Source organism: Peromyscus eremicus, chromosome 18 (genome assembly GCF_949786415.1).
Source record: "Peromyscus eremicus chromosome 18, PerEre_H2_v1, whole genome shotgun sequence".
In the NCBI taxonomy this organism is placed as follows: Eukaryota; Metazoa; Chordata; class Mammalia; order Rodentia; family Cricetidae; genus Peromyscus; species Peromyscus eremicus.
This window is the reverse complement of record NC_081434.1, coordinates 3,082,528-3,110,519: the sequence shown is the minus strand read 5'-3', so window position 1 is coordinate 3,110,519 and position 27,992 is coordinate 3,082,528. Positions and strand designations below refer to the sequence as shown.

Genomic DNA, 27,992 nt, shown 5'->3' with positions numbered 1-27,992 from the left:
CACGTGGCCCCGAGCGTCCGGCGCTCGCCCCGCCCCCGCCCCGCCCCCCCGGTTTCCGCGCGCCTCTCTGGCAGCTGGTCACATGGTGAGGGTGGGGGTGAGGGGGCCTCTCTAGCTCGCGGCCTGTGTCTATGGTCGGGCCCGTAGCGTCCAGCTGCCCGGGACCGATCCCCGGTGTATGGCGCCGCAGGCACCGGCTCCCGGGCCCAGATAAAGGGCCACCTCCGCAGCTCTCGGCCGGGCGTGAGGTGAGTGCAGCCCCGGGTCCCGGGATGGGGGCCAGTCCCCTGCCGCCACCACCCCCTGGATCCCCTCGGGTGCGCGTCGCTGGCGTGGTTATGGAAGGGGTGGCCCCGGGGCGGGAAGTGGGGCCTTTGTGGTCGCGGGCTAGGGTGTGATTTTTAGAGAATGCAGTGTGGGATCCTCGATGCAAACCCCGGTGCCTTGCATTGTGCGATCTTCTTTGTGCCCGGCGCGGTGTCCTCCGGGAGAAAGGCATTCCTTTCTTTCCTCCCGGACACTCATCACGTGGCTGGAGGGCTCGGTGGAGTCTTTTGTGTTACCTGAGGCGCGGGGCTCTGCGAGCGTGGAGGGGATGGGCCGCTGTGTTCCTGCGGTCTCGGGGCAGGAATTCCTTTGTTAGTGCTGGGGCACCCCCTCCTCCCTGGGAAAGAGAGTTCAGTGTTCGAAGCCCTCTGTGATTGTAGGAGATCTCCTGCTCCGAGCATGATGGCTACCTCTCGATATGAACCAGTGGCTGAAATCGGTGTCGGTGCCTATGGGACGGTGTACAAGGCCCGAGATCCCCACAGCGGCCACTTTGTGGCCCTCAAGAGTGTGAGAGTTCCTAACGGAGGAGGAGCTGGAGGGGGCCTTCCCATCAGCACAGTTCGTGAGGTGGCCTTACTGAGGAGGTTGGAGGCCTTTGAACATCCCAATGTTGTACGGTGAGAAGGTTGGACTGGGTTGGGAGTGGGGACGGAAAAAGAGAAAGGATCTGTAAGTCAGGGGTGTGGTCAGGAGCGGGGCCCTGAGAGATTCAGAGGAGGTTGACCAGTTGGTGACCATTTATTTTTGTCAGGCTGATGGATGTCTGTGCTACTTCCCGAACTGACCGAGACATCAAGGTGACCCTGGTGTTTGAGCACATAGACCAGGACCTAAGGACATACTTGGAGAAAGCACCCCCACCGGGCTTGCCCGTTGAGACCATCAAGGTGAGTGGGACGGACATTCAGAGGTGGATTGGGATCCTTGTAGTAGAACTTGGTGGGATTTTTTTGAGCATGTTATTAGGTTTCCAGTGTTTTGGGCTTTCTCCTTCAAAACCAGGATCTGATGCGGCAGTTTCTAAGCGGCCTCGATTTTCTTCACGCAAACTGCATTGTTCACCGAGACCTGAAACCGGAGAACATTCTGGTGACCAGTAACGGGACAGTCAAGCTGGCTGACTTTGGCCTCGCCAGAATCTACAGCTACCAGATGGCCCTCACGCCTGTGGTCAGTAGAAAGATGGCAGCCCAAATAGTTTGGGATTGTGGGTGGGACTTGATTTCCCATGGTGACCGAGGGGTCTTATTCTTGATGTTTTCAAAGCCACGCGCTATGATTCATGAGAAGGGCCCTCACTCCTTTCTCCTCTTCTGTTTAGGTTGTCACACTCTGGTACAGAGCTCCTGAGGTTCTTCTGCAGTCTACCTATGCAACACCTGTGGACATGTGGAGCGTGGGCTGCATTTTTGCAGAGATGTTTCGTCGAAAGTACGCGACTTGAAATGCTTTTGTTTTTGAGACAGGGTTTCTCTCTGTAGCCCTAGCTATCCTGGGACTCTCTCTGTAGATCAGGCTAGCCTTGAGCTCAAGAGATCCGCCTACCTCTCTGCTCCTTAGTGCTGGGATTAAAGGTGTCTTCCGACACCACTGCCCAGCTCAGGTCTTAGAATTTTTTTTTTTTTTCTCGAGACAGAGTTTCTCTGTGTAGCTTTGGAGCCTGTCCTGGAACTCACTTGGTAGCCCAGGCTGGCCTCGAACTCACAGAGATCCACCTGGCTCTGCCTCCCGAGTGCTGGGATTTAAGGTGTGCGCCACCACCACCTGGCTAAGGGTCTTGAACTCTTGAGTCGCTCACTTCCCACAAATCTTTTATTTATGGTGGTAGAGGTTGGAATCAGAACTTCACGTACACTGGGCAAATGCCCTAAACCACCAAACTACACTCCCCACCCCTGAGTCTTTTATAAGATGTACCTTTCTTGATCATTGTTCTTGTACATATGGCGCTCGACCCCCAACCTACACTCTCACATGCGTTAGGCATGTACCCTGCCACCCAGCCATACTCCCAACCTACCCTGTTCATCTTGACCACCTTGCCTAAAACCAGAAATGATACAGGCAAATCTCCTGAAATGTCTTGGGATTAGGAACTTCGCATTCCTTTGCCCTCCAGCCTCTCTAGTCTGAGCCACTTCATGGTTATCGTCCTCCTGTTTTTGAAATAACATATACTTGGAATATTTTTCTACCGCAGGCCCCTCTTCTGTGGAAACTCTGAAGCCGACCAGTTGGGCAAAATCTTTGAGTAAGTATCCAGTGAGGAGGAAGGAAACTTCCCGTTCTGAATCGTTTCTGCCGAACTCCAGATGGCAACTGGCGCTAGCCCTGGGAATGAAAACTAAGGAAAGGCCCGCCTGACCAGAGTTGTCCTGTCCCCACAGTCTCATTGGCTTGCCTCCGGAAGATGACTGGCCTCGAGAGGTGTCTCTGCCCCGAGGAGCCTTTTCCGCCAGAGAGCCTCGGCCAGTGCAGTCAGTGGTGCCGGAGATGGAGGAATCTGGAGCGGAGCTGCTGCTGGTACTGGGCATGGGCACGGGCCAGGATTGGGTTAAGAAACAGCATGGGCTGGGTCCGTGGGTAGAGCTCTTAGAGCATGGGTGTGCGGACCCGAGTTCGGATCCCCAGAACCCATGCAAAAGCTGTGTGTGGCGGCAAGCTCCTGTAGTACCACTCTCAGGGCCAGAAGGGAGGTGGAGACAGAATCCCACAGGCCAGACACCCTGGTGAATACAGCACTGACGGCTCCCAAACAAGCTGGAAGGGAAGGGCTGACCGACTGTCCTGACCTCTCTGGGCACTGACGTACGTGTGCATGCCCACATTTTCGTACATGAGCATGCACACACAAAGACAAGGCCCAGTCCGTTGTGGGACCAAGCTCTGGTTGGTGGAGGCTGTAGTTCTCGATGCTGCTGTGAATGTCATCAGAGCAGGCTAAAGGAAACACCCTCACAGCTGTGTCGGGGTGGGCCTCACCCTCCCCAGCTGTTGCTGACCTTTGCCTCTCCCCTTAGGAGATGCTGACTTTTAACCCACATAAGCGGATCTCTGCCTTCCGAGCCCTGCAGCACTCTTACCTACACAAGGAAGAGAGTGACCCAGAGTGAGAAGAGCGGCCGCCTTTCTCGCCTCTGGACACTTCGAGTGGCCAACGCCTCAACCTCTGCCTTCCTCTGGGGCCGTGGAGAGTCCTCCACTTTTTTACAGAGAATATTTTAAGCCTTAATGACATTCCCCTGCCCTCTTCGTGAGGCCTGCCCTCTTACCCTCCCGTTTCTCTACACTAAAGGGTGGGTACCTGTCTCCTTCCCTCCCTCATTTATATTGGGATCTTTTTTATACAGCAAAACAAGACAAAGAAACATGGCCTTCTTTTTTCTTTAATGTTTTCCTGGTTGGCTTTGCCTTTGGGAGACTGAAAGCCTGCTTGGAAGGTTCCCTGCAACCTCTGTAGACCCTCACACAGGACCTAGACAGGCATGCCTGTTCAGCTCTTTGGCTGACAGGATGGGAAAGGCCCTTTCAATTCCTTTCTGAGTACTCAGTTAAAATGGCTTTAGATTTTAGGTTGCTGCTTTCTTCCAGGTCCTGCCTTGACAAGACTTCTGGGTGAGGCTGGGACTGTAGTTCAGTTTGTCCTTGGAGCCAGGCTAAGGTGTCAGTCAAAAGGAGGGAAAAGAGTTATGAAAGCCTTCCAGCCCCTGTCCATGCGTCTAGGAGTATATTCTATTCTCCCAGGGAGAGGTATAAGGCTCTTCTTTCTATATCTTGTTCATTCAAAATATGTAAAGAAAAAAATCTAACCACTTACTTGATCAGTTTTGGGAAATGAGGCATGGGGCCCTTTTTCTTTAAAACAAAAACCTGTTGGGGGGGGGGGGGCTCACCCTAGGTTTTCAAGAATTTTGGGAATTATAAAAAGCTGGGAGAGCAAAACCAAGTCAGAAGGATCCAGAGACTTGAGTGTGATGACACACACCTGTAATCACACCACTTGGACGCTGTGGCAGGGGGATCCGGAACTCAAGGTCATCCTTGGCTACATAGCACGTTGGAAACCAGCCTAGGATTCAAAGATCCTATCTGGAAGATCAAAAGTCTCATAGAAAGGCACTGGGGTTTGCTCGGGGGTCTTTTTGATTCCGGAATCTCATTGCTAGCCAAACACCAAGGATCTACAGGAAAGAGAGAGACAGAGAGCAAGTTATTTTTGAGTCTTCGGGTTTAAGGCTTATGGGTGTCCACATGCAAGAAATGGGAATGATTACCTCCGTGAAGCTAAAGAAAAGGCCAACACCACCTAGGATTTTCAGGGCTTTGTCCGAATGTTTAAGGAACTTCTCGCCACACAACTGGCACACAGAATTCCTGGTCTTGCACATCTGAGGATGAATGGAGTACACAATGCAAAGCTGCTAGTCTGCCCCATCCAAGTAGCTACAGTGGATGTCCCCAGAAATTACTAACTGAACAGTTCTGAGGCTAGAGTCCCCAGTTTAAACCCTTGCGGCCTGTTTGCTTAGCACAGCCCAGTTCAAGACCGACAGCTCACTAAGGCCACGTCTTTGGGCATGGCCCTTAACGCATTTCCTCCTAGCTGTGTTCTCCACCTTTCAACTTACTGCATCGCAGGAAGTATTGTCCTGTAGGTATGGCGCTGTAAGGTTGAACAAGCCACAGCAGTCAAAACTTCTCTCCAATTCATGCTGGGTACTGTTGCTCATGACCCACCAGGACGCATTGATGACATCTATCTAGAGCATACAGGCAGAGGAACATCAGTCTCCCTACATCTTGCTCTCAGTTCACATGCTTCAATGCCCCTATTCTAGCAAGGGCAATCAGCATCCCACAGAAACAGGATGGCATGTCATGATCACAGACAATGTTAGTGTCTCAGATTCTGACGACATCTTGGGGAATTAACTATACATGTCAGAGGAAACACCTCTGAAGTAGTGGACCTAAGGATGAAGGTACGAAAGGGTCAGATTAATAGAGCTTTAAAGGTACCTGGAAAGGGCATTATTGCCTTACCTGTTTGTTTCGGTTAATAGCCAGACAGGAGCAAGAGATTCCAAACTGGAAGATGAAGACCAAACCAAGGATGATCATGTACTGAGAAGTTATGGCAAAAAGACCTGGTTTCCATTTAAGATATCTCATCCAGGGAGACAGACAGGCAGGTCTCCGTGTGAGGGCCAGCCTGCTGTGAGTTCCAAGCTAGCCAGGATTATGTAGCATGATCCCATTTTTTTTGTTGTTCTTAAGATCTCACCCAGTGTAATTTGTAACTGTATTGTGGCAGAGTTCAAGGCCCTTCTCTGTTCATAAAACTAGTTTTACCAAGTTGAAAACAAAAACATCAACTTCTGTGAGTTACAGAAGAACAAAGGCATGTCTGAGGTCCCCTGCCCTTTTGGGAAAAGCCTGCCCAGGGACCCCAACCCCTCCAGGTCAGGATACAAAGAAGAGCAGCACTTGGTGGTGGTTAACGGCCCCCACGAGCCCAGCCACCGCGATGAGGAGGAGGAAGACCCCCACGGCGATGACTCCTCCGATGATGTGAATGCTGGACACCAGACCCAGGCCCTTGCCCCAGGCGGCCACGCCAATGAGCAGTAAGCCCACAAGCTGCAAGAAAACACAAAGTAGGATACCCTTCACCCAATGTGGTTAACATCTGTAATCTCTGCAACGGCAGCACAGCGAAGCTCCGGGCTAGCCTGGGCTAGCTACATAGACCTTGTCAAAGAACTCTAGCACGCAGCACAGCCAAAGGCTATTACCCGGGGACGTGGATTAAATAGGGTAACCCACGGAGGTGTGCTTTCAGAACGAGTCATCCCTGAGCGCTCTTCCCAAGTAACTGGGAATAGCTGGACTAGTGGGCCCATGGCAGTAGCGTGTCAAGGTACAAACTCCTGGGGTTGTCCAGCATCTCTACTGTGGAAAGAAACCAGAGCCTAAGTGAAGACTGGCTACAGGCCTGCGGTCCTCGACCCACCCCTCCCCACCACCAAACGATCCCCCCATATCACCGGAAGTCTCTCCTCTTCCACGGAAGAAGGTTCTGGGAAGCTTCCCGGAACCCCCAGTAAACCCCTCTCCCACCGGAAGTCCCCTAGAAATTCTCCCCATTCTTTCCGCCCCGGAGCTTTCCCCACCTCCAAAACCTCACCATATAAACCACGTTGAGAGCGCACAGCGCATTCTTGGAACAGGCAAATCCGCCGCAAACCATCTCCCCAGTTCTGGGGACCCAAATGGTCCCAAGGACTTGAGGGGAGGGTATTGGGGACCGTCTTGTAGGACTCCCAACAGCTTCTATCGCTTTAAATCCAAGCCAGTCAAACCAAGTCTCTGCGCCTGCACCGACCCACCCCTGTCTCCGGATTGGCGAAACTCGTGGCTAATCCAGGACATCTAGTATTTTAGTGCCAATCAATCTGCATTACGTCACCAGCCCGCCTCCCAGCCCTTCCCTCAGTTTCTTCATTGGACAAAACTTAAAAAAACTGAAGACTGGGTTTCTAGACAGTTTTTTAGGGATCAGAGCCTAAACTTCAGAAGCCTGGATTCCTGTGCTCCGAGTTGCGACATCAGGAATCCGAGGAGAGACTCAGGGGACTCAGGTGAACAGACAAGAAAGGGCTTGTGGAGATGGGAGGAAGGGGCTCCGCCCCTCCAAGGATAACCCTTCCCCGCCGTTTTCCCCGAGTTTCACGATGATCTCACGATGATGCCATGCTTTTTGTTATTCGCGCGTCATACTCTGGAAAACCAAGAGGAGCCAAATACTGAACTGTGTAGCCCCGCTAGGGAGGATCCAAGTCAGGCATGCCAACAGCCGGCAGATCCTCACGCCTGTTAAATGTGTCTACTAGTACGCATGTTCTGTTCTGCATTCCTTCCTCTGCAGTGTGAACATGCCAGAAAGTCGAGTGCAAACAGTGACTGGAGGCCAGTGCATTCCTGTCTGAGACAAAGCCGCAGGCACAGACACGGGTGTACTCCACATCTTTAGAACACACACGTACCTGATCCTGGGCTGGCACAAAAGGACACGAGGTGTGGGGGCGGCACTGGAATATGAATAAATAAGAGTATCCATACTTTCTTTTTAAAATTTATTTTTACTTTATGTGCATTGGCGTTTTGCCTGAATGTATGTCTGTGCGAGGGAGTCGGATCCTCTGGACCTGGAGTTGCAGACAGTTAGTGTGAGCTGTCGCGTGGGTGCTGGGAATTGAACCCCGCTCGGTCCTCTGGAAGAGCGGTCAGTGCTCTTAACCACTGAGCCATCTCTGCTGCCCTGACTCTTCATACTTTCACTCCAAATGGGGGAAAATGGGTGGCTAGTCAATAACGTATTGCGTAAGTGTTTGGATGCAGTGCCCTTTGAATGGGAGTGAGAAATGGCACAATCCTTCCTTTCCTCCTGGACAAAGAAGTGGCCTCGGTAGGAACAAACCCAGAAGCCCCCCCCCCCCCCATCAAGTCCACACGGTGATTTGAGTCTCTGTGTGCTCACATCCTGTAACTGCCCAGATTTGAGTCTATGTGTGCTCACATCCTGTAACTGCCCACAGTCTAGTTTTGCTGGTCGAGTCAAACTGCATGGGTTTTAACTTTGTGACTTACTATCTGATTGGACCAGGTAGCTAAACCCTCTGTACCTACTTCTTCATCCATAAAATGGGCATAGATGACAATGCATTTACCTCCAACAATACTTCGCTAACAACTTATGTATTGTTGTGAGCACTGAATGAGCTAGACTATATAAAATACTTGAGGGGTTGGGGATTTAGCTCAGTGGTAGAGCGCTTGCCTAGCAAGCGCAAGGCCCTGGGTTCGATCCTCAGCTCAAATAAATAAATAAATAAATAAATAAATAAATAAATAAAAAATAAAATGCTTGAGTCAATACCCAGTACCTAGCAAGACTCAGTTATTACTGTTTAGCCCATTTTTTATGGAGTCCAGTAATAATTCAAATTCAACTCCTTTATCTCCAAATATAAAAATGTGCACAAAGTTACCCTTCATAAACCATCCTCAAAATAATATGCATGAGAGTCTAGAGAGCTGGCCCTTGAGTTCAGTTCCCAGCACCCACATGATGGCCCACAACCATCCATAGCTCCAGTTCCAGGGGACCCAATACCTTCTTCTTACCTGTGGAGGCACCAGGCATGCACATGGCACACATACATATGTGCAGGCAAAACACTCATACACAGAAAATAAGTAAATTTTTAAAGAAAATAAATACTGGGGGCTGGAGAGATGGCTCAGAGGTTAAGAGCACTGGCTGCTCCTCCAGAGGTCCTGAGTTCAATTCCCAGCAACCACATGGTAGCTCACAGCCTTCTGTAGTGAGATCTGGTGCCCTCTTCTGGCCTGAAGGCATACATGCAGACAGAACAAATAAATATATACATAATAAATAAATTTAAAAAAGAAAGGAAGGAAGGAAGGAAGGAAGGAAGAAAATAAATACTGGCTGGTCCCTAATGGCACACACACCTTTAGTTCCAGCACTCGGGAGGCAGAGGCAGGTGGGTCTCTGTGAGTTCAAAGCCAGCCTGGTCTACAAAGCGAGTTTCAGGACAGCCAGGGCTGCACAGAAAAACCTCTGTCTTTAAAAGCAATAAAATAAAAACAAATACTTCTAAAATAGTTTTTTTTTTTTTTAAAGAAGCTATACAAAAGAAGATAATTTGGTATCTCCAGATAGGTTCAATTTGATTTGATACAAAACAATTAGGCCAAAGCTGCAGAGACAGGCTCGGGATAAAGTACTTGCTCTGCAAGTGTGAGGACCAGAATTTGGACCCCAGAGTGTACATAAAGGCCAGGCAGGTGTTCTGCTGCCTGTAACCCTGGCACTCTGGAGGTGGAGACAGGAGGTCTGCATGGCAAGCTGGCTAGCTAGTTTAGCCTGTCAGAAAGTTCTGGGCTTGCTGAGAGATCCTGCGTCGATGAGTAAACGTGGAGAGGAATCAAGGAAGACACACAATATCAACTTTGGAGTAACCTCCACAAAGGCACAATGTCCACATGCACCCATACACACGTGCTGTGAAGGGTGGGTAGTTTTAACTGTCTTGACAGGGTTTAGAATCATCCGGGGAGAGGCTCTCAATGAAAGGTTTTTGTCTACATGGGGTTGGCTTGTGGGCATTTCTCTGTAGGGGTGTCTAAATTAATTGATGTGAAAAGAACCAGTCCACTGTGGGTGGCCCCATTCCCTAGGCAGGAAGTCATGAACCGTATAAGAGTGTCGGTGGAGGGCTGAACACAAGCAAACAGGTGAGCATACGACGTTCCCACAGCAACGGGCTATAACACAGAACTGTAAACTGAGATAATCCTTGTGGTTGACTAAGTTGTTCTTGCCAGGGAATTGTATCACAGTGAAAGAAACGAAGCCAGAGCACACGGGAGCACACACACCTCTGCGCACCATACACACATACACGTGACAAAATAAGTAATAATTGAGCCAACTACCCCTTACCTACGACCCGCCCCCTCCAACTTAGTCTCCATTTTCCCCTTGAAATCCTCATTCCTCTTCTCTATCAGGTCATGAATCGAGAGCAGAACCATGGTCCTGAGGGACTAGCTGGCAAGTTCCTTCGCTGTGTGTGTATTAAATTAAAAGTACAATTAGGGGCTGGAGAGATGGCTCAGAGGTTAAGAGCACTGGCTGCTCTTCCAGAGGTCCTGAGTTCAATTCCCAGCAACCACATGATGGCTCACAACCCTCTGTAATGAGATCTGGCGCCCTCTTCTGGCCTGCAGGGATACATGCTCTATACATAATAAATAAATCTTTTTTAAAAAAGTACAATTAGCTCTTTGTTCACCTGTTATGGACCTTTCTGAGCAACAATTTGCACTTTGCACTTCTGCATAATCATGGTACATTCTCCTACCCTTTGGGCTTGTCATTAATATATATGAAAGCGTGTCGTCAATGATTAAGTGTTATACACATGCTAATTGCTAGGATAGAAACGGAATCTGGAGCACATAGATTTCTCTGGCTATAGGCTGTTTTCCTCCCCTATAGCCCACTCTTCCCATAACTACTTGGGTCCTATAAACAGGAGATGGTTACAGTGAATAACAACTAAGGGAAGAGAGAGGGGCAACAAGTGGGACTTGAACTTTTGATGTTTAGAAGTATGAGCCTTAGCTTTAATGGCTGAGCTATCGCTGCAGTCCAAAGCAGCGAATAACCGCACACTTCATGCAGGCCTCTGTGGGGACAGGCCAAGGGCAGGTGGATTTCTGTGTGTGATGCTGAGACAAATTTGCAAATCACCAAGAGTATGGGATCCTACCCGTGATCTCTGCTGGCCACATTCTCCCAGAACCAACACCCATCTTAATTAGCTACCTCCCACAGAGGCTGTGAGAACCCTTATTAAGGTCGCTCCCTTCACCTGCCAGGAATCATACCCCGGGCTGCCTGTCAGAGCTGTAGGACCAACGCTAGAGGGGGCAGGAGGTGTAAGAGGTAGTACCGTGTGGGTTGTGGGTTTGAAACTCACCAGCCAGGAAGTGAGGCCGACAGACGGAAGGGCGGGCAGGGTTGAGGAGTTCTGGGGCACAGCAGAAGAGGCCTTCTGGAGTTTGGGGGCTGCGGGGTCATGGGCTTCAGGGCCAGAGGTGGTTGTTAGTCTGGGAAGGCAGGTCTGTGCAACATGCATGCCCAGAGGCAGCTGGCTCTCGCCACAGTAAGAGCAGAAATCAGGAGACACGAGGTGGCCAAGCAGGCTCTAAGCCGACTCAGGAAGCTGGCGGAGAGAGTGGGTGACCCTGATCTCCGAGACGGGATCCAGGCCTCGCTGGACAACATACGAGGTAAGAGCTGCATGGGTCCCTAACTTGGCTGTTTGGGGGACCAGCAGGGGACACAGAAAGGCTTAACTGTGTTGTAGCATAACGGCTTGCTGTTCAAGCAGCCACTTCCTAGTTCTTAAGATGGAACCGAGACCTGGGAAAAGGACATTGGGGAGGATGGAAAAAGACCTGGAGGGGGGGTATTATTTTTTATTTCTCTTTCCAAAATCACCTCTGAACAGAATTGCAGTCACTGTGGAGCTGACCTTCTTGGCAGCAGAGTGGCTAAGCGCTGGAAAGACAGATCTTAACAGACCCATTAGATGTCCTATTCCCTGTCTGGGGAGTCCAGAGCAGGAAGCAGTCAGGGGCAGAGGTTCTGGGACTTGATAATGTGTTCATTCCCAGGACCCACTAAAGATCAGTGACCTCTTGTTCTCCAGCTGAGAGAAACACACACACACACACACACACACACACACACACACACACACACACACTCACAGGAGGGGGCGTGATATGTCAGGTTCCCAAGCACACTAACCCTTACAACTCCACGCTTGCTTTGTATAGCTGCCCTGCAGCGAGGTCCCCAGGACTTGCCTCGGTCCCCTCCCCTCCTGTGCTCCCGTTCTTGTCTTCCCCTCACCTCCTCAGCGCCTTCTTCCGTTCCACCTCCTCCTGGTGCCATTAGAGCAAGCGATGACAACACAGAGAGGAAGCGCTGCCATGGCAACACCATCCGCCACATCCTCCTGGCCCACTGTAGCCTTGGATCCTGTGGTGGGGCCCTGGCAAGCCTGTCCTTTATCCCCGAGGCCCACCACTGAGGAACTGGGGGACTTAGAGTTCATCCGTCTGTGGATGCCCAAGAGACTCACAAAAGCAGGCTCCCTTGCTTGTGAAGTGTGTCAGGCAGAAGCGCGTCTTCCATCGCCCCCTGACCATTCCAGTTATCAGTCCTCTCCACTCTTAGCTACTTCTCCAGGGAGGGAAATGTCAAAAAAAGAAAATTTTTCCATCAAGGGCGCCACCTGACACCAGGGCACGATTTGGAGGAAGGGTTGGTTGGTTTAGGTTGGTAGTAGAATGGTCCCCAATCCCTTCCCATGCCCCGCCCCTCTCTTCTCCTTGCTCCTTTGAGGCTAGTTCTCTTGCAATTCCCGCACCCAACCCTGGGAGGCAAGAACTACAGCAGTGTCTTCTCTGATATCCTAAGTGATGAAACAGGGACTTCGTAGGGAAGAACTCTAGATCCCACCGTTGTCTGAGTAGAGTGGAGTTGGGACCAAGCAAAGAAACCCCCCTTAGTTCTACAAACGGGAAGAGGGCTGGTGTGATGGGGCACGCCAGTATCCTAGCACTCTAGCCCCACAACTCAGGAGAATGGAGCAGGGTTGAGAGTTCTGGGGCAGCCTGGATCACATAGCAAGTCCTCAACCAGCCTCAGACTCAACTATATAATGAACAGGTATTTTTTAATAATAATTAAAAAAAGGTCTCAAAAAGGAGAGTAAAGAGAGAATGGTTGGAGGCAGGGTAGACCTTTTCTCCATATTTTTGTGTGTGGTGTGTGTTGCTGGAGATGTCGGAACCTTAGGCCTCCAAACCTCCTCCGTGTGTGCGGGCATGCTCTACCATTCACGCCTCAGCCCGATGCTGGTTTGTTGTTGTTGTTTTGAGACTGGGTTTGGATCCTGCTGTCTATCTCAGGCTGGCCTTGAACTCACTGTGTAGCTCAGGCTGGCCTTGAACTTTCAGCAATCCTCCTGCCTCAGCTTCCTCAAAAAGGTGCACCACTGCACCTGGCAAAGCTCTCCTCCATGTAGTCTGTTGTACTCTGAGCAAGACAGAATTCTGCTCCCACTGAACACGAAGGAAAACTGAGACAGGTTCTCCGAATATTAAAAAGCTAACAATTCCGCCTTATCTTCTCCTTCATGATAGACTATAGAGTGTGTTTCCTGTCCTGATGTGTCATCCTAGTTCTGAAGGGCACTCCCTAAGAAACCACTGACCTCCAAGATAGGAGGATCTGGGAGAGAGTGGGTATGGGCCTCTGGAAAACAAAGGCTCCCCGCATCCCGGTTCAGCCCCCAACCCTTACCCCCCACCGGCCGAACACTCTGCTGGCTCCTGCCTCCAAGAGCCGCCCACGGCCCGCACTTATTATAGTCTCGGCTGCGTCAAGAGGGTGGAAAGCCGAATCAAAGGACCGCCGAGGCTCTCCAAATCCCGGGCAGGGGTCTCCAAGGCTTCAGGGAGACTTTCTTCCTTCCAGTCCACCACCCCCCTCCATGGGGACTCAGCCTGTCTTCTGCAGGGACTTAACTGCTCATGTTTCTCTGCCCCTCTGGAGGACAAAGCCTTGAACTCCAGAACCCCTAAAGGGGTGGGGACACGGCGCAAATACTGTCCATTCGCTCTTGCCTCCCCCTTTAACCTGCTCTGAGAGCCCAGCTACATAGACCTCAGGAGACTGAATGGACACACCTAAGAGGCCGGCTCCCGCTGCCTCAACTGAGGGGGTTCCTTGTGTCCAGGGAGCCAGATCCCCCGCAGGTGGGTAACCAGGTGTGAGAGTAGTGCCTTCACTAACCCAGCGTCCCCTGATTGGTCCCCCACCCATCCTACACACTGATCCCTCCTCTCCGCTTATCCCCGCCGCAGCTTCTGAGGCACTCTTGGAGCTACGGTTGCTATGGAGACTAGATGCATTTTGGAATAGGGGGGTGTCAATTGGTAGATGTATTTCTTCCACCTTGAGCTGGGGCCTTTGACTCACGCTGCAGCTTGGGCTCAGGAGCTCTCTCCAGTCTCTCTCCTCTAGAGGCAACCCCCCCACCCCCACTCGCACCCCCACCCCTACTAAGTTCCTTGTTTGTCCCCATCCCTGGGGAACAATTTCCAAGTTCACTTTGGGACAATCAGTCCCAGTCGCAGGGCTGCGAAAGTATTCAGTATGGGGTGGGAGTTGGGGTGGTAGAGGGAGCTGGGTGATGAGAAAGGAAACTCATCCAGGTACCCCGAGAAAGAAATGGGGTCCCAAGAAGGAATGTCAGGGCTCCTCACATTCCCATTTCAGTTCCCCAGAATTGACAGGGACCAAAGGAGTTCTGTTTCCTGTATCTGTCCAGCCAATCGATCAGTGTTTTACCTCTGTCCCTAAATGTCACACTCCACATTCGTGTTCCCTAACCTTGGTGTGAGAAAGGAGGGGGCCAGGTAGTTGGCGGAGGTGAATCCAAGCCCCAGGAAATCCAGTCCAGGTTTTGGAAGGGAAATCCAGTCCTGGATTTTTGTACCGCCCTAGCAGACAGCGGTGCTGGTGGAGAGGGGGGGGGAGATGGGTTGGGGGGGCCCGCGGGCCGCCTCCTCCTCAATGTGAGGGGAGCGCCCGGACACAACGCGCATCCGGACCGAGCCGATCCCGGGCGAGGCCCCCCGGACTCTTCGCCAGGATCCACGCCCCTCCCCTCCCAGACCCCAGACCCCTGGGTTCCTACCCCCTCCCGTTCCCTCCTTCCTCCCCCACCGCCTCCAATATCTCCATCCCTAGCATCCTCCCCGTGCTCCTGCGAATCCCCCGCACAGACAGCCCCACTAGTCTCCTACCCTCAAGACCCCCCTTTCCCACTGCATCCGCGGCCTCTGCCCACTGAGTCCGCATTCCCGCCCCTGCCTTCCCCGCTCCCGTGCTTCTCCCCCAGTCCTCTGTCCCCCTTTTCTGTCCCCTTTCCCTTCTTCCCCATTTGCCCCCACGACTGTCCTCCCCACCCTCCTCCGCCCATCTCAGCGCCCCCACCCAGGCCGGGGTGCACGGTCCGGCGCGCCTCCCTGGAGCAGCACCAAGGTCCCGGGGCTCCAAGGGGGTGGGGGCGCAGGGCGGGGAGCATGGGGAGGGGGCGCCCCATGTGATGGGAGGGGGGCGCAAGAGGAGGCGGCGGAGGCGGCGGCGACAGCGGAGCCGGGCTGGGGGCTCAGCGGGGTCCGGGGGCTGGGGGCAGCGAGCAGGGCGGCCCCATGGCCGGGCCCCCCTGAGGCAGTCCCGGGGAGTCCCCTCCCCTCCCCAGCTCGGGGGTCTCCGGGCCCCATGAGCCGGGGCGCGGGCGCGCTTCAGCGCCGGACAACGACCTACCTCATCTCGCTGACCCTGGTCAAGCTCGAGTCGGTACCTCCGCCGCCGCCTTCCCCGTCTGCAGCCGCGGCCGGCGCCCCCGGGGCCAGAGGCTCCGAGCCCCGAGATCCTGGCAGCCCCCGAGGCGCGGAGGAACCCGGCAAGAAGCGGCACGAGCGTCTCTTCCACCGGCAGGATGCGCTGTGGATCAGCACCAGCAGCGCGGGCGCCGGGGGCGCGGAGCCCCCGGCGCTGTCCCCGGCTCCGGCCAGTCCGGCTCGCCCGGTCTCCCCGGCTCCGGGCCGCCGACTGTCCCTCTGGGCCGCCCCTCCGGGACCCCCGCTCTCCGGGGGGCTGAGCCCGGACTCCAAACCGGGGGGCGCCCCCTCTTCCTCCCGACGCCCTCTGCTCAGCAGCCCGAGCTGGGGGGGTCCGGAACCCGAAGGCCGGACGGGAGGCGGCGTCCCGGGCTCGTCCTCCCCGCATCCTGGCACCGGTAGCCGAAGGCTCAAGGTGGCGCCTCCTCCACCGGCTCCCAAGCCTTTCAAGACCGTGACCACTAGCGGAGCCAAAGCCGGCGGGGGCAAGGGCGCGGGCAGCCGCCTGTCATGGCCCGAAAGCGAGGGCAAGCCCAGGGTCAAGGGGTCAAAGAGCAGCGCCGGGACCGGAGCTCCTGCCACTGCGGCCGGCGGGGGAGGGGGCGCTGCAGTCACGACCTCTGGTGGGGTCGGGGCTGGGGCCGGAGCGAGAGGGAAGCTGTCCCCTCGGAAAGGCAAGAGTAAGACCTTGGACAATAGTGACTTGCACCCAGGACCCACTGCCGGCTCTCCTCCTCCGCTCACCGTGCCAGCAACCCCAGTGCCAGCCACTTCGGTCACCACCGCCTCCACGCAGCCCCTCGGGCCTGCACCCCCTATCACTCTGGAGCCACCAGCTCCGGGGCTGAAAAGGGGCCGGGAGGGCGGCCGAGCGTCCACTCGTGACCGCAAGATGCTCAAGTTCATCAGCGGTATCTTCACCAAGAGCACAGGGGGGCCTCCTGGCCCCGGTCCCCTTCCCGGACCCCCAGGCTTGTCTTCCAGCAGCGGGTCCAGGGAGCTGCTGGGCGCAGAGCTACGCGCCTCCCCTAGTGAGTAGGGAGGGTCAGGGCCGGAGACACCCGGACAGTTGATTTGGGGGTGGGAGGACGCTGTGCAAGAACCAGGGAAGCTTTTCTCTCGGGTGGATGGAGGAGCTGGGCTCGCTCCTGGACCCGGGGCCGGGGCAAAGCCTAGGAAGAGGTCCTGAGGCGGTGAGACGTGACAGGAGTGTTTTGGGTACTTCCTGGGGAATGCTGGCCTTGGTTGATGCTTAACTGTAGGAAATCATCCCAGAGAAGCCTCAGACCCCAATCTCAGCCCTGGCTGGAGTCTAGAAGCCAGGCGATAGGGACTTTGCCTTGTGTGGAGGGACACTTGGAGGTGCAGGGGACGTGGAAGCCTCAGTTTCCCCGGAGTAATGGGCACAGGTGGTGTGGCAGTGACCTTGCAGCCGGGTTCCTCGCCAGAGACCGGTTTCCTGGGTTGAGAGCCGGCTGGTGGCTTTTCCATGCACTGAAGGTGGATTGGGCGTTCTTGAGTGAGCGGGGGCTGGAACGCGCAGATTTAAATGTGAGCTGAGAGGGGGCAGATAGGAAGCCTGGCTTCCCGCACTACCCACCCCCGCCCCACAGCGGCGTCGAAACGCGCTCGGGGCTGACCCCGGAGTGAGTCAGGGGGCGGAACTGCTGTAAAGACAATTCTTAGCCGTGGAGACTTGGGAGGCCATACAGGGAGGGAGCTTTATTTTTTTTTTTTTTCCCTCCCGAGGGGTGCTTTTATTTTATTTTCTAACTGGTAGAGACAGGCGCGCGGGGGTGGGGGGTGGGTAGCGACCCACGACTCGGTTCCGCTCACATTCCCCGGAGGGGAGGCGGGTCTGGAAGCGGGGGCGGCCCCGGGGGTTTGGCTCCTGAGCGGGTGGGAGCAGATGGCTCCGGATCCCCGAGTTCCCGCCGCAGCTGCGGCGCCCCGGGAACGTCCGGCCGGTGTCAGGCGCGGGGGCTGGACCCGGCAGGCGCAAGGAGAATCTTTTCTCCCTAGGCCTGCGGTTTCTCTCTGCCTGGGGATGGAGCCTTATAACCCCACGGTTCTTTCGGAGGCCATGGAGATCTAGGCAGAGGAAAATCCAAGTTCTGTCACCCCCCTGGGCGATGATCAGGAGTTAGAACTACCTGTGCCACTGACCTTGAAAAAGGGCAGGAAAGCACTCATCTTCGCTCCTGTGAAATGGAGATTGAGGAAGACCCACTCCATTCCAGGACCCAGGCCTTCCTCTTTGGATCTGCCCTGAGAATGTCAGGGGGACCCTCTTTCTCTGTGGTGGGAGGACAGTCATTACTAGTTAAGTCGCCCTGATCTGGTCTGGGGCAAGGACCCGTGTTTGAGGATGTGTTTTAAGGGAGATGCCAACTGAAGTATTTTCGTCTTGCTAGCTCTGTTGCTAAGCAACCACTGAGCGGTGGCAACAGCTGTGGAGAGAGTGGCTGGGATGAGGGGACTGGGGACCACTCTCCAGTGCAGGCAGGGTCTTACAGGTTAGGTGAACCCCTCAGAAGAGAGTGGCTGAGGGCTGGGAGTCCTCCTCGGCCACATTCTCCCTTCTTACTGCACTTTTCCCTTTGCAGAGGCTGTGGTCAATAGCCAGGAATGGACTCTGAGCCGCTCGATTCCCGAACTGCGCCTGGTAGGTAACCCAGGCCCTTGGCTTGCAAGCAAGCTTTTCCTCCCGCCGGCACGCCCATTCTCTCCCTTCACCTCCCTCTCCTCTCTTTGAGAGCCAATCCGAGTTTAGCATCTTAGTGTCATGGCAGGATTGGGAGGGGGGGGGTTTGCGTTGCTCAGTACATCCTCAGGACTTGAGAGCCTTCATCCCGTCTCTTTACATTTGTCCAGGCTTCCCATTTCTAGCATCTTAAGATTTTATTTATTTTTATGTGAATTAACGTTCTATCTGCATGTACTCCTTTATTCCAGAAGAGGGCATCAGAACCCCACTAGAGATGGTTGTGAGCCACCATGCTGTTGCTGGGAATTAACCGCTGAGCCATCTCAACAACCCAGCTTGCTTTTTTTTTTTTTTTTTTTTTTTTTTTTTTTTTTTAACTCTTGGTGTTCTGTTGCTTAGAACAGGGTAAAACTTTCAATTAGTGCCTTGGCCTATGCTCTACTACACACACAGGTTTAATGTGTTTACTAAACAACACACACACAAAAATGAGCATTACTTAGTTTGTGGTCTGTTTCAGCTTTGGGATCATTTCTTACCATGCCATGCCCTGCTCCTCCCCTGGAGGGCCTTTTTGGGTAGCTTGACACTCTAGTGCCTGTGGGTTCCCTGGCATGAGCAGACCCAGCATCTTGCCCTTTCTTAACTCTTCTATCTCTGCTCACATCTCTTCCTTTCTCACATCTCTCCTTTAGGGTGTGCTGGGTGATGTCAGGAGTGGGAAGTCATCCCTCATTCACAGATTCCTCACAGGTTCATACCAGGTGCTGGAGAAGACTGAGAGTGAGTTCTCCCGGGAGCCACAGTAAGCTAAGACTGGGGGCCAGGGACCCACCAGTAAGATCAGTGCCTGGGCAGGCGCCAGGATGGGACTCGGGGGCACGAGAGCTAAAGTTCAGGGAATGTGGAAAGGTTTGGTGACCTGGCACCTCTGACCTATTAAACTTTTTACCTCTTCTGGACAGGTGAGCAGTACAAGAAAGAGATGTTGGTGGACGGGCAGACTCACCTGGTGCTGATCCGAGAGGAAGCAGGAGCACCCGATGCCAAGGTGAGGGATGGAGGCAGTACAGGCTGGCCAGGGTCAGCATTGGACATGGAAGCAGTCTCTGGCTTGCCAGGACCCCCTCTGAACGGTACCCAGCGTGGTGGGGCCTGTATGACCCTCTGTTTGCCCTCCCATCCCCTGCAAGTTCTCAGGCTGGGCGGATGCTGTGATCCTCGTCTTCAGCCTGGAGGATGAAAGCAGCTTCCAGGCTGTGAGGTGTCTCCACGGGCAGCTGAGCTCCCTCCGGGGGGAAGGACGAGGAGGTCTGGCCCTGGCTCTGGTTGGGACCCAAGGTAAGGAGGGGATATGGAAGCCTTGCTTTTAGGGGAGGGTGAAGGGTGCCTATAAGTATTGCCCACTATGGTTGATAATTTGGCAAGGTGTCGAACTGGCTGTTCCGATTCCAGCAACCCTCTAGAGGGAGCCTGATGTCCAAATAAGGAAGTAATGAGCCAAACAAACTTCCCAAGGTCTCAGCAGAGAAAAGAGGACAGCCTGGGAGGAAAGGACAGCTGTAATGACCATCTCTGGAGATGTTGACTACCTTGTGTTCACTCTGCCATTTCTGACGACACTATCCTGGGATACACAGAAAATGCCAGGTCCTAGTGTGGATAGAGAGCCTTTCCCTTCAGCTGGGTCAGGCTGACGCTGTTAGAAAGGAATTTCTCTACAAACAGGAAACAAGGAGATACTGGAGAAATAAGGAGAGAGCAGAAAACTTTCAGTTCTTCTGGTAGGAGCCCAGAAGCACTCAGACGGTACCGTGACAGGAGGAATGTAGTCACTGCCATCTTTGTCCAGCTGGCAGGGCGCTCTGTGTGGCTGCACATGCTGCTGCAGGTGCAAGTCTCCACCTGTCTCGCCTCCTGGTTTCTCTGACTGTAGAATGAGCAGCCCACCTGTTACGTTATAGGCATTTAACTGTTCCTTCTTCACAGCCTGGGTCTCCTCTCACAGCTCTCAGGTTCAGTGAGTTTTCAGGGTGTTTGTCACCTGGGAGTCACAGCCATCGTCAGGAACCTCCACTCAACTCTGGGAATATTGCCTGAAAACACAGACAGATACACACACACACACACACACACACACACACACTCACAGATACACAGAGACAGACACACAGAGAGGCAGACAGACGGAAACATACAGACAGACACACACACACACACACACAAAGACAGACACAGACAGACAGACACACACAAACACACCACACACACACACAAACACACACACAAAGACAGACACACAGACACACACACAGACAGACAGACACAAACACACCACACACACACCACACACACACACACAGACTTGGCCCAGTACTCACAAAGGGGCCAATACACTTACCAGTCGACATGAGGACAGATATTCTTCCATACTCTGACTCCAGGAGGTCTAGCCTGGGCTCCAAACACATGGTAACGGGGATCCTGAACACTGGAGGAAGGGCACCTCGCCAGTCCTGCCCCTTTGCTGTCTGTCCCCTCAGACAGGATCAGTGCTTCGTCTCCTCGAGTGGTGGGTGATGCTCGAGCCAGGGCGCTGTGCGCGGAGATGAAACGCTGCAGCTACTATGAAACCTGTGCCACTTATGGGCTCAATGTGGACCGGGTCTTCCAGGAGGGTGAGTGTGGCAGTCCACAGCAGGCAGAAAGCCAGAGGTCCTATGACATGGGAGAGGCCCAGTATCCAGTTCTGTTTCCCAGGGACAGGAAACTGGCCTCTGGGAGGGAGGAGGAGTCTGGGAGCCTATGGAAGGTTTGGTTAATTCAGATGGTTTCTGGGCTGCCGGATCTGGTGACGAGGAAGTTGGGGCTTTATTATCTCCTGGGGCTTCTCAGAATAGGTCTTGGGTGTCTGTCCTGCTCCTGACTCCCCCAACTCCCCTTCCCTCCAGTGGCCCAGAAGGTGGTGACTTTGCGTAAGCAGCAGCAGCTCCTGGCAGCCTGCAAGTCCCTGCCCAGCTCACCAAGCCATTCAGCCGCGTCTACTCCCGTCGCTGGGCAGGTGAGTTTGGGGTGCCCGAGACCGATGTCCGGTTCAGAGGAAGTGGGGAAGTGAGTGGGAACAGAAAGCAGCATTGAGGCCGGGCGGTGGTGGTCCACGCCTTTAATCCCAGCGCTCTGGAGGCAGAGGCAGGAGGATCTCCTGAGTTTGAGGACAGCCTGGTCTACAGGGTGAGTTCCAGGAAAGCCAGGGCTACACAAGAAAAAAAAGGAAGGAAGGAGGGAAGGAAAGAAAATAACATTGAAGTGGAAGTTGGCCAGGCATGAGATTGGCCAGGCGTGAGATGCCATTTGCAATGTCTAAGCAAGTCACCCTCCCTCCCTCCTCGGGTTATCCGCACTGCCCTATGGCCACCAGTACTCAGGGAGTCAAACTTCGTAAAACTTAAAGCAGCCGAGCAGTGCTAGGGGAGACTTGTGTTGCTGGTGGCGGTGAACGAAGAATAATGATGTAGGGGATGCTACATCCTGGACGTCAGCTCAGCTTGGCGGGTGTCCATGTTGAGCTCTGCTGACTCCTCTGTGTGCCTCCAGGCTAGTAACGGCGGCCACACTAGCGACTACTCTTCCTCCCTTCCATCCTCACCCAATGTTGGACACCGGGAGCTCCGAGCTGAGGCGGCCGCTGTGGCTGGGTTAAGCACCCCAGGGTCCCTACACCGAGCAGCCAAGCGAAGGACCAGCCTTTTTGCGGTATGGGACGTGCCGGCCCCCCTTTTCTCCTGTCCTGTGGCCTGCCTGTCGTCCTTAGTCCCTAGACTTCTCTGGGGGATCTTCCTCTCTCTTTTCACTATTTCCCATCATTGTATCCTACTCATCCTCTGGCTAATTCCAATAATCATTCCAGAACCGTCGTGGCAGTGATTCTGAGAAGCGGAGCTTAGACAGTCGGGCGGAGACCACGGGGAGTGGGCGAGCCATCCCCATTAAACAGGTAAGGGGCTCAGGAGCTGAAGAAAGGTCTGAAGCGGCTGTTCTTAGCTGGCTTTTTCTCCCACACATCTTCCTGATCTTCCAGAGCTTCTTGCTGAAGAGAAGTGGCAACTCCTTGAACAAAGAATGGAAGAAAAAATACGTGACTCTCTCTAGCAATGGCTTTCTACTCTACCACCCCAGCATTAATGTAAGTAGCAGAGATGGTCCACACTGGAGAACCTTGGAAATCCTTCTAGTTTTTTCCATGTCTCTGACAAGTCCCGGCATCATTTCTGGGGAGCTTTATAGTCCTGTTCTCTTAGGCTCGTGAAGTTTGTCTGTCCTGGGGACAGGAAGGTATCCATTGCCCCAGGAACTTGCAGTCTTGTGAGAGAGTACCATGGATGGACCTATCCCCTGCCTGCCATTCAGGGAATGCTTCCTGGCCAACTCTGGCAGGTCTGCTCCCTACGAGGTCTTCGCAGTCCAGTCAGCTCTCAGGGCCCCTCTGTATCCTGTTATTACTGCCTACTTCTCATCACTCTCAAAGACCGGAGGGTCCCCCTGCCCCCCACACCCACTCTCTCAACCCCGTACCTCTACAGGATTACATCCACAGTACACACGGCAAAGAGATGGACTTGTTACGAACAACTGTCAAAGTCCCAGGCAAGCGGCCCCCAAGGGCTATCTCTGCTTTTGGCCCCTCAGCCAGCATCAATGGGTTGGTCAAGGACATGAGCACCGTCCAGATGGGTGAAGGCCCTGGTAAGTGGGGCCCATGCCACGAGGGCGGGGAAGGAGACCGGGATGGAGGAAAGGGCTGGGGAGAGGAAGGAGTTGGTGCTACCCTGGCTGTGTGGGGTGGGGGCTGATAAAGAGAGGACTGGAGATAGGCTCACTGATACCTCTCCCTCTCCTTCCTACAGAAGCTACTACTCCTATGCCAAGCCCCAGCCCCAGCCCCAGCTCCCTGCAGCTTCCACCAGACCAGACATCCAAGCACCTGCTGAAGCCAGACCGGAATCTGGCCCGGGCCCTCAGCACTGGTTAGTGGGGCTACTACCTACCCTCCATCTTCTGGCTTCCAGACCCAAATGGGATCTGGGTGGGAAGTGTAAGAAAGTGGAGGCTTGGAGCAGGAACACAATGTCTGTGGGAACACAGGGATGTCTGCTGGTGACTGGCACCAAGCTCCTGTGCTGTGTCTGCCGTGGCCGTGAAGACAGCTAGACTCCAGAGCCAATCTGTCTGCCTGAGCTAGGAGTCTAGTGTGCCCTGAAGCCACATGGGCAAGCGACTTGACCTCTCCATGCCTCAGTTTCCACCCCAGAGGAAGTTTCTCCAAGGTTTAATTTAACAAACTGGGGACCTTGACCAGAACATAGTCGGCCATCAGTGTTTGAAATGTTTGGAAATTATATCTATAAATTATATCATTTATATATTACACAGACATATACATGAACAGAAAGTAGCACTGTAATAAATGTTTCTTACAACAACTTATCGGGTCAAGATTATTATCCCCATTTTAGGGATGAAAAAAAAAACTGAGGCTCAGAAAATAAATCGACTTGCTCAAGGTCTCCAGGCCAGTAAGTTGCAGAGACCAGAGCTGAGTAGAGATCTGATTCTAAAGCCCTCCTCTGCCCACCTCCCAGGAATGATCCAGGGGTGCCTTTTGGACAGGGACAGCTGAGGAGGGATACTCTAAACTGCCAGTTAGTTCAGGGCAGGATGCAAGCCATAAGGAAGTCTGTGGAAGGGCAACTGAGGCACCGTGTCCCCCTCCCTAAGACTGTACCCCATCTGGAGACCTGAGTCCCCTGAGTCGGGAGCCCCCACCTTCCCCCATGGTGAAGAAGCAGAGGAGGAAAAAATTGACCACACCATCCAAGACGGAAGGCTCAACCGTGCAGGCTGAAGGTGAGGCTGTGGTGGGGGTCCCACTCCCGCTCCAGACCCTCACCCCCTGAATCCGAACCCCTGACTAGCTCTCACAGAGCAGGGTACGCGCCTGAACTGAGTGTTGACGGTCATCCCCACCGCACGTAACTGAGTGGGGGAACGGATGGCCACCACCCAGCTCCTGTCCCTCCTTGTCCCCAGCCCCTGTTCTCAAAAGTCTGTAGCCCCTGTTCTTTTCTCCTGGTTCCTGCCCTTATCTGCACTTCTGACGCCATCCTCTGCACCCATATCTAGCACCGCAGACCCTGAACTCGGTGTCCCTATCGACGCCCCGGCCCCTGCTCTTGATAACCTATGATTGGCAGGTTCCTCCAAGAGCCCTTGACCACTGATCCCTAGATCTACCCCTCCCCGCCCCCAGCAATCCCTACTCCAGTTCTACTGACTTCTGAGCCCCAGGGCCCTCATCCCAGCCTCTCACCCCTTTCCTACTGTTCACACAAATTCTGACACCCCTCCCCCCACAGAGACCAGGTTTCTCTCTGGTCACAATACCTGCCCACCCCTCCACCCCACCCCGTCCCCACCCCCCCTCACCCCTGCCCCATTCTCTGCCTGGTGCTCAGACCCGGGTTCCAGATCTGCCGACTCTCATGGCTCTTGGCTTCCGCTCCACTCTGCTCCGGGGCCACTGACTTTAGTTCTGCTTTCTCTCCCCATCTGTCTGTCCTGCTTTGTCTCTGGCACTCTGTCACTGTGTCTCTACCTCTCCATCTGCCTCTTTCTCTTTCCTTGGTCTCTCTCTCTCTCTGTTGTACTTTCCATTCTGTCTCTATCTCCTTCGCTTCGGGAAACCAGCCAAGCGCAAAATGTGGAAACTAAAATCCTTTGGTAGTTTAAGAAATATTTATAAAGCAGGTAACACACGTGGGAGCCGGGAGGGGTGCTAAGCTGGGGTGCAGAGGGGTGGGGGTGCCCTGCTTCTCCCTGCATGTGCTCGGGCTTCCTGCTGTTTCCCACCTTCTGCTTCCCCCCCCCATCCCACTCCTAGGGGCTCCAAGGACATCAGGGAGGAAGGGTTTGGGGAAGGCCTCCGGCTTGAACTCTGTCCCTCATGACCTCTCCCATCCACCCACCCAGAGGAGAACTTCGAGTTCCTGATCGTGTCCAGCACTGGTCAGACGTGGCACTTCGAGGCAGCCAGCTTCGAGGAACGGGATGCCTGGGTCCAGGCCATCGAGAGTCAGATCCTGGCCAGTCTGCAGTGCTGTGAGAGCAGCAAGGTCAAGGTAAAAAGGTCTGGAGGCTGCTGAGGGAGGCTAGCAGGAGTGGCCGAGGGTCCCCCGAGGTGCGGCTCTGAAACCTCACTTCTCTCTGCAGCTGCGCACGGACAGCCAAAGCGAAGCCGTGGCCATCCAGGCAATCCGAAACGCAAAGGGAAACTCCACCTGCGTGGACTGTGGGGCTCCCAGTGAGTGCAGGGGGCGGGCGCTGCTGCGGGATCTGGGGAGCAGGATCCCAAACTCTAGGGAGTTAGCGGGATGGAGTCTGGTGAAAAGTGGAGTGCCTTGTTGACATGCTGCCAACCTCAGCCTACCCCCTTACCGTTTCATCCTGTCCCCAGACCCCACGTGGGCCAGCTTGAATCTGGGGGCGCTCATCTGCATCGAGTGTTCTGGCATCCACCGGAACCTGGGCACACACCTGTCCCGCGTGCGTTCGCTAGACTTGGACGACTGGCCGCGGGAGCTGACCCTGGTGCTGACGGCTATCGGCAACGACACGGCCAACCGCGTGTGGGAGAGCGACACTCGGGGCCGTGCCAAGCCCACGCGGGACTCTTCGCGGTAAGGATGGAGGATCAGTTGGGGGGGGGGGAGGGTGTACGGTTCCTGGGAGGTCCTGATTAGAGGTCCCCTACAACTCTTTCTCTTGGTCCCCCTGGTCCCTGGTCCTGCAGGGAGGAGCGTGAGTCGTGGATTCGCGCCAAGTACGAGCAGCTGCTGTTCCTGGCGCCTCTGGGTACCACGGAGGAGCCATTGGGCCACCAGCTGTGGGCCGCTGTGCAGGCCCAGGACGTGGCCACCGTTCTGCTGCTTCTGGCCCACGCGCGACACGGGCCACTCGACACCAGCGTGGAGGACCCGCAGCTCCGCTCGCCGCTGCACTTGGCGGCCGAGCTCAGCCACGTTGTCATCACGCAGCTGCTGTTGTGGGTACGTAAGCGGAGAGGTAGGGGAAGGGAGCCCAGAGGTGGGCTTGGAGGCATAGAGTGGTAGGTGTGCGGGCGGAGGTCCCCTGGATGGCGCTTGGTCACGCAACGGCCTGTCCCTCCTGTAGTACGGCGCGGACGTAGCGGCCCGTGACGCGCAGGGCCACACGGCCCTGTTCTACGCTCGCCAGGCAGGCAGCCAGTTGTGCGCAGACATCCTCCTCCAGCACGGCTGCCCGGGAGAGGGCGGCAGCACAGCCACCACACCGAGCGCGGCCACCACCCCCAGCATTACCGCCACGCCCAGCCCGAGGCGCCGGAGCAGCGCTGCCAGCTTGGGCCGTGTGGACACCACGATCGCGCTGGTATAGTTGCCCAGCAGCGGGAGAGACACCACCTCCCCCTCCTACCCCCCCGCGCGCGGGCCGGGCACGACCACACCGGGTGGACCGCTGGACAGATGCACCCACTCACCTCTCCAGTCCGCACCCCGTCCCACGGGAGCACTTCCTACCCCCACGAGGGCACAGCCCCGCACGCCTCCCAGGAGACACAGACTCACCTCCCTCTCCCCAGCGAGGCACAGAGACCCTAGCTCAACACGCCCCTACTCCACACTGTTTCCATACTTGGATTGCCCTGGGTCTGTCTACCCGCTGCCCTTGCAGCTGTACTGGCTCCAGGGCGCTCGCTCGGACTTGCTGGCTCGTGCCCGCTAGGGGCGGGTAAAAAGATCCAGTCCTGCCTGCGTTCTACAATCTGGTGGCCGGAGCCCAAACCCAGGCTGGCTCCTGGGGCAACGCCACGCCAGAGGGAGGGGTTAGTAGTTGGAGGACTAGCCCTGGGACTTGGGACCAATATGGGGACCCCACCCCTTCCATGCTGACCTCACTGCCCAGTGAGGGGGAAGGGCAGCGAGGGGCAGGACCCCTGCTGCCCATGGAGGTGGAGGGGTCCCCAACCCTTTCCGTGAAAGGGTCCATGAGAAGTGGAACTCAGCTATCCCCTTCTACCTGTCTATGAATGGAAGCTGAAGAGGCAGGGGGAGCCGAGAGCCGGGGTCCTTCCCTTACGATCCTGGGATGGGGGAGGATGGGAACAGGAGGGGCTAGAGAGGGGTCTTGTAATTTATTGCTTTGTTCCCCAACATGGGGATGGGGTGGGTAGGGGCGAGGGGAGGGCATTTCAGGGTAGGGGAAGCCAAGGGTGGGCAGGGGTGGGGTGGGGTGGGGTGCTCTCGGGTTGTGTCTGTGACCGTGACTGCGTACCTGTGACTGTGCAGCGCCCGTGGTGATCTGGGGTAGGGGGCCCCTCCAATGGGACCCCTCCCCCATAATCCTTTCTGTCCAGCCCCTCTCTCACTGGAGCAGCTCCAGATCCGTTTCTCTATCCTTTGCTCCCTCCCAGCCAGGGCTGAGAGGGTGTGCAGTGGCTGGGAGGGTGTCAAGGTCCTAGCCCCATCCCAGAAGGGGGAGGTGGAATGGACTGACCTAGCCCAACCCTGCCTCCCTTAGTCAACCCAGGCTTTGGGCCGTCTGTGTCAGTGGTTTCTGGTTTTTATTTTGTTTTTTGTTTGTTTTTGTTTTTGTTTTTGTTTTTTTCCTGGCTAAAATATTTTGCAAAAGACCAGGTAATCGGGGAGTGGGGTGAGGAGGGGGCAGGGGTTGCCCCCCTCACCTCCAAAGCAGGTGATGTGAATCTTAACAGCAATTAAAGAGGAAGTGATTTTGTCTAGGGGGTGAGCTGCTGGTCTGTTATTGAAGAGGCAGGTGAGGG

General features: G+C 54.8%; 3 protein-coding genes across 7 annotated transcripts; 2 read left to right on the top strand and 1 right to left on the bottom strand.

Annotated features, from left to right (window-relative positions):
- Positions 1–70: 70 nt before the first annotated feature.
- Positions 71–7,451, top strand: Cdk4 (cyclin dependent kinase 4). Its single transcript, XM_059245371.1, has 8 exons — positions 71–248; positions 708–947; positions 1,082–1,217; positions 1,333–1,500; positions 1,652–1,761; positions 2,531–2,581; positions 2,718–2,853; positions 3,351–7,451. The coding sequence occupies exons 2-8, from the start codon at positions 727–729 to the stop codon at positions 3,441–3,443; spliced, it is 915 nt and encodes a 304-aa protein (XP_059101354.1). The 5' UTR covers positions 71–248; positions 708–726; the 3' UTR covers positions 3,444–7,451.
- Positions 3,699–15,426, bottom strand: Tspan31 (tetraspanin 31). 3 transcript variants are annotated; one of them, XM_059245368.1, is made up of 6 exons: positions 15,335–15,426; positions 5,803–5,970; positions 5,374–5,454; positions 4,959–5,090; positions 4,605–4,718; positions 3,699–4,511 (listed from the first exon to the last, which is right to left on the bottom strand). In XM_059245368.1, exons 3-6 carry the CDS (start codon positions 5,449–5,451, stop codon positions 4,437–4,439), a joined length of 399 nt encoding a protein of 132 aa, XP_059101351.1. In that variant the 5' UTR covers positions 5,452–5,454; positions 5,803–5,970; positions 15,335–15,426; the 3' UTR covers positions 3,699–4,436. The 3 variants fall into 3 exon arrangements, with proteins under 3 accessions (XP_059101351.1, XP_059101352.1, XP_059101353.1); XM_059245369.1 differs by lacking the exon at positions 15,335–15,426 and adding an exon at positions 11,846–11,938; XM_059245370.1 differs by lacking the exon at positions 15,335–15,426 and adding an exon at positions 6,518–6,696.
- On the top strand, positions 11,043–27,950 carry Agap2 (ArfGAP with GTPase domain, ankyrin repeat and PH domain 2). 3 transcript variants are annotated; one of them, XM_059245365.1, is made up of 18 exons: positions 11,043–11,217; positions 18,018–18,076; positions 18,814–18,901; positions 19,084–19,169; positions 19,312–19,459; positions 20,662–20,796; positions 21,070–21,179; positions 21,713–21,871; positions 22,026–22,112; positions 22,197–22,301; positions 22,699–22,861; positions 23,023–23,142; positions 23,894–24,022; positions 25,145–25,293; positions 25,385–25,475; positions 25,629–25,851; positions 25,965–26,220; positions 26,345–27,950. In XM_059245365.1, the coding sequence occupies exons 1-18, from the start codon at positions 11,058–11,060 to the stop codon at positions 26,585–26,587; spliced, it is 2,511 nt and encodes an 836-aa protein (XP_059101348.1). In that variant the 5' UTR covers positions 11,043–11,057; the 3' UTR covers positions 26,588–27,950. The 3 variants fall into 3 exon arrangements, with proteins under 3 accessions (XP_059101348.1, XP_059101346.1, XP_059101347.1); XM_059245363.1 differs by lacking the exon at positions 11,043–11,217 and adding an exon at positions 15,202–16,442; XM_059245364.1 differs by lacking the exon at positions 11,043–11,217 and adding an exon at positions 17,299–17,927.
- The last annotated feature ends 42 nt before the right edge of the window (positions 27,951–27,992 follow it).

Bases quoted from the DNA above. Each gene is read 5' to 3' on its own strand.
- Cdk4 (XM_059245371.1), top strand. From the start codon at position 727: ATGATGGCTACCTCTCGATATGAACCAGTGGCTGAAATCGGTGTCGGT. The intron at 948-1,081 runs GTGAGAAGGTTG...TATTTTTGTCAG, and splicing joins GAACATCCCAATGTTGTACG to GCTGATGGATGTCTGTGCTA. The intron at 1,218-1,332 runs GTGAGTGGGACG...CTTCAAAACCAG, and splicing joins TGCCCGTTGAGACCATCAAG to GATCTGATGCGGCAGTTTCT.
- Tspan31 (XM_059245369.1), bottom strand. From the start codon at position 11,938: ATGGTGTTGCCATGGCAGCGCTTCCTCTCTGTGTTGTCATCGCTTGCT. The intron at 5,455-5,802 runs GTATCCTGACCT...ATAACTTCTCAG, and splicing joins ACCAAGTGCTGCTCTTCTTT to TACATGATCATCCTTGGTTT. The intron at 4,719-4,958 runs GTAAGTTGAAAG...ATTCATCCTCAG, and splicing joins ACAATACTTCCTGCGATGCA to ATGTGCAAGACCAGGAATTC.
- Agap2 (XM_059245363.1), top strand. From the start codon at position 15,290: ATGAGCCGGGGCGCGGGCGCGCTTCAGCGCCGGACAACGACCTACCTC. The intron at 20,797-21,069 runs GTGAGTGTGGCA...CCTTCCCTCCAG, and splicing joins GGACCGGGTCTTCCAGGAGG to TGGCCCAGAAGGTGGTGACT. The intron at 25,294-25,384 runs GTAAAAAGGTCT...TTCTCTCTGCAG, and splicing joins GTGAGAGCAGCAAGGTCAAG to CTGCGCACGGACAGCCAAAG.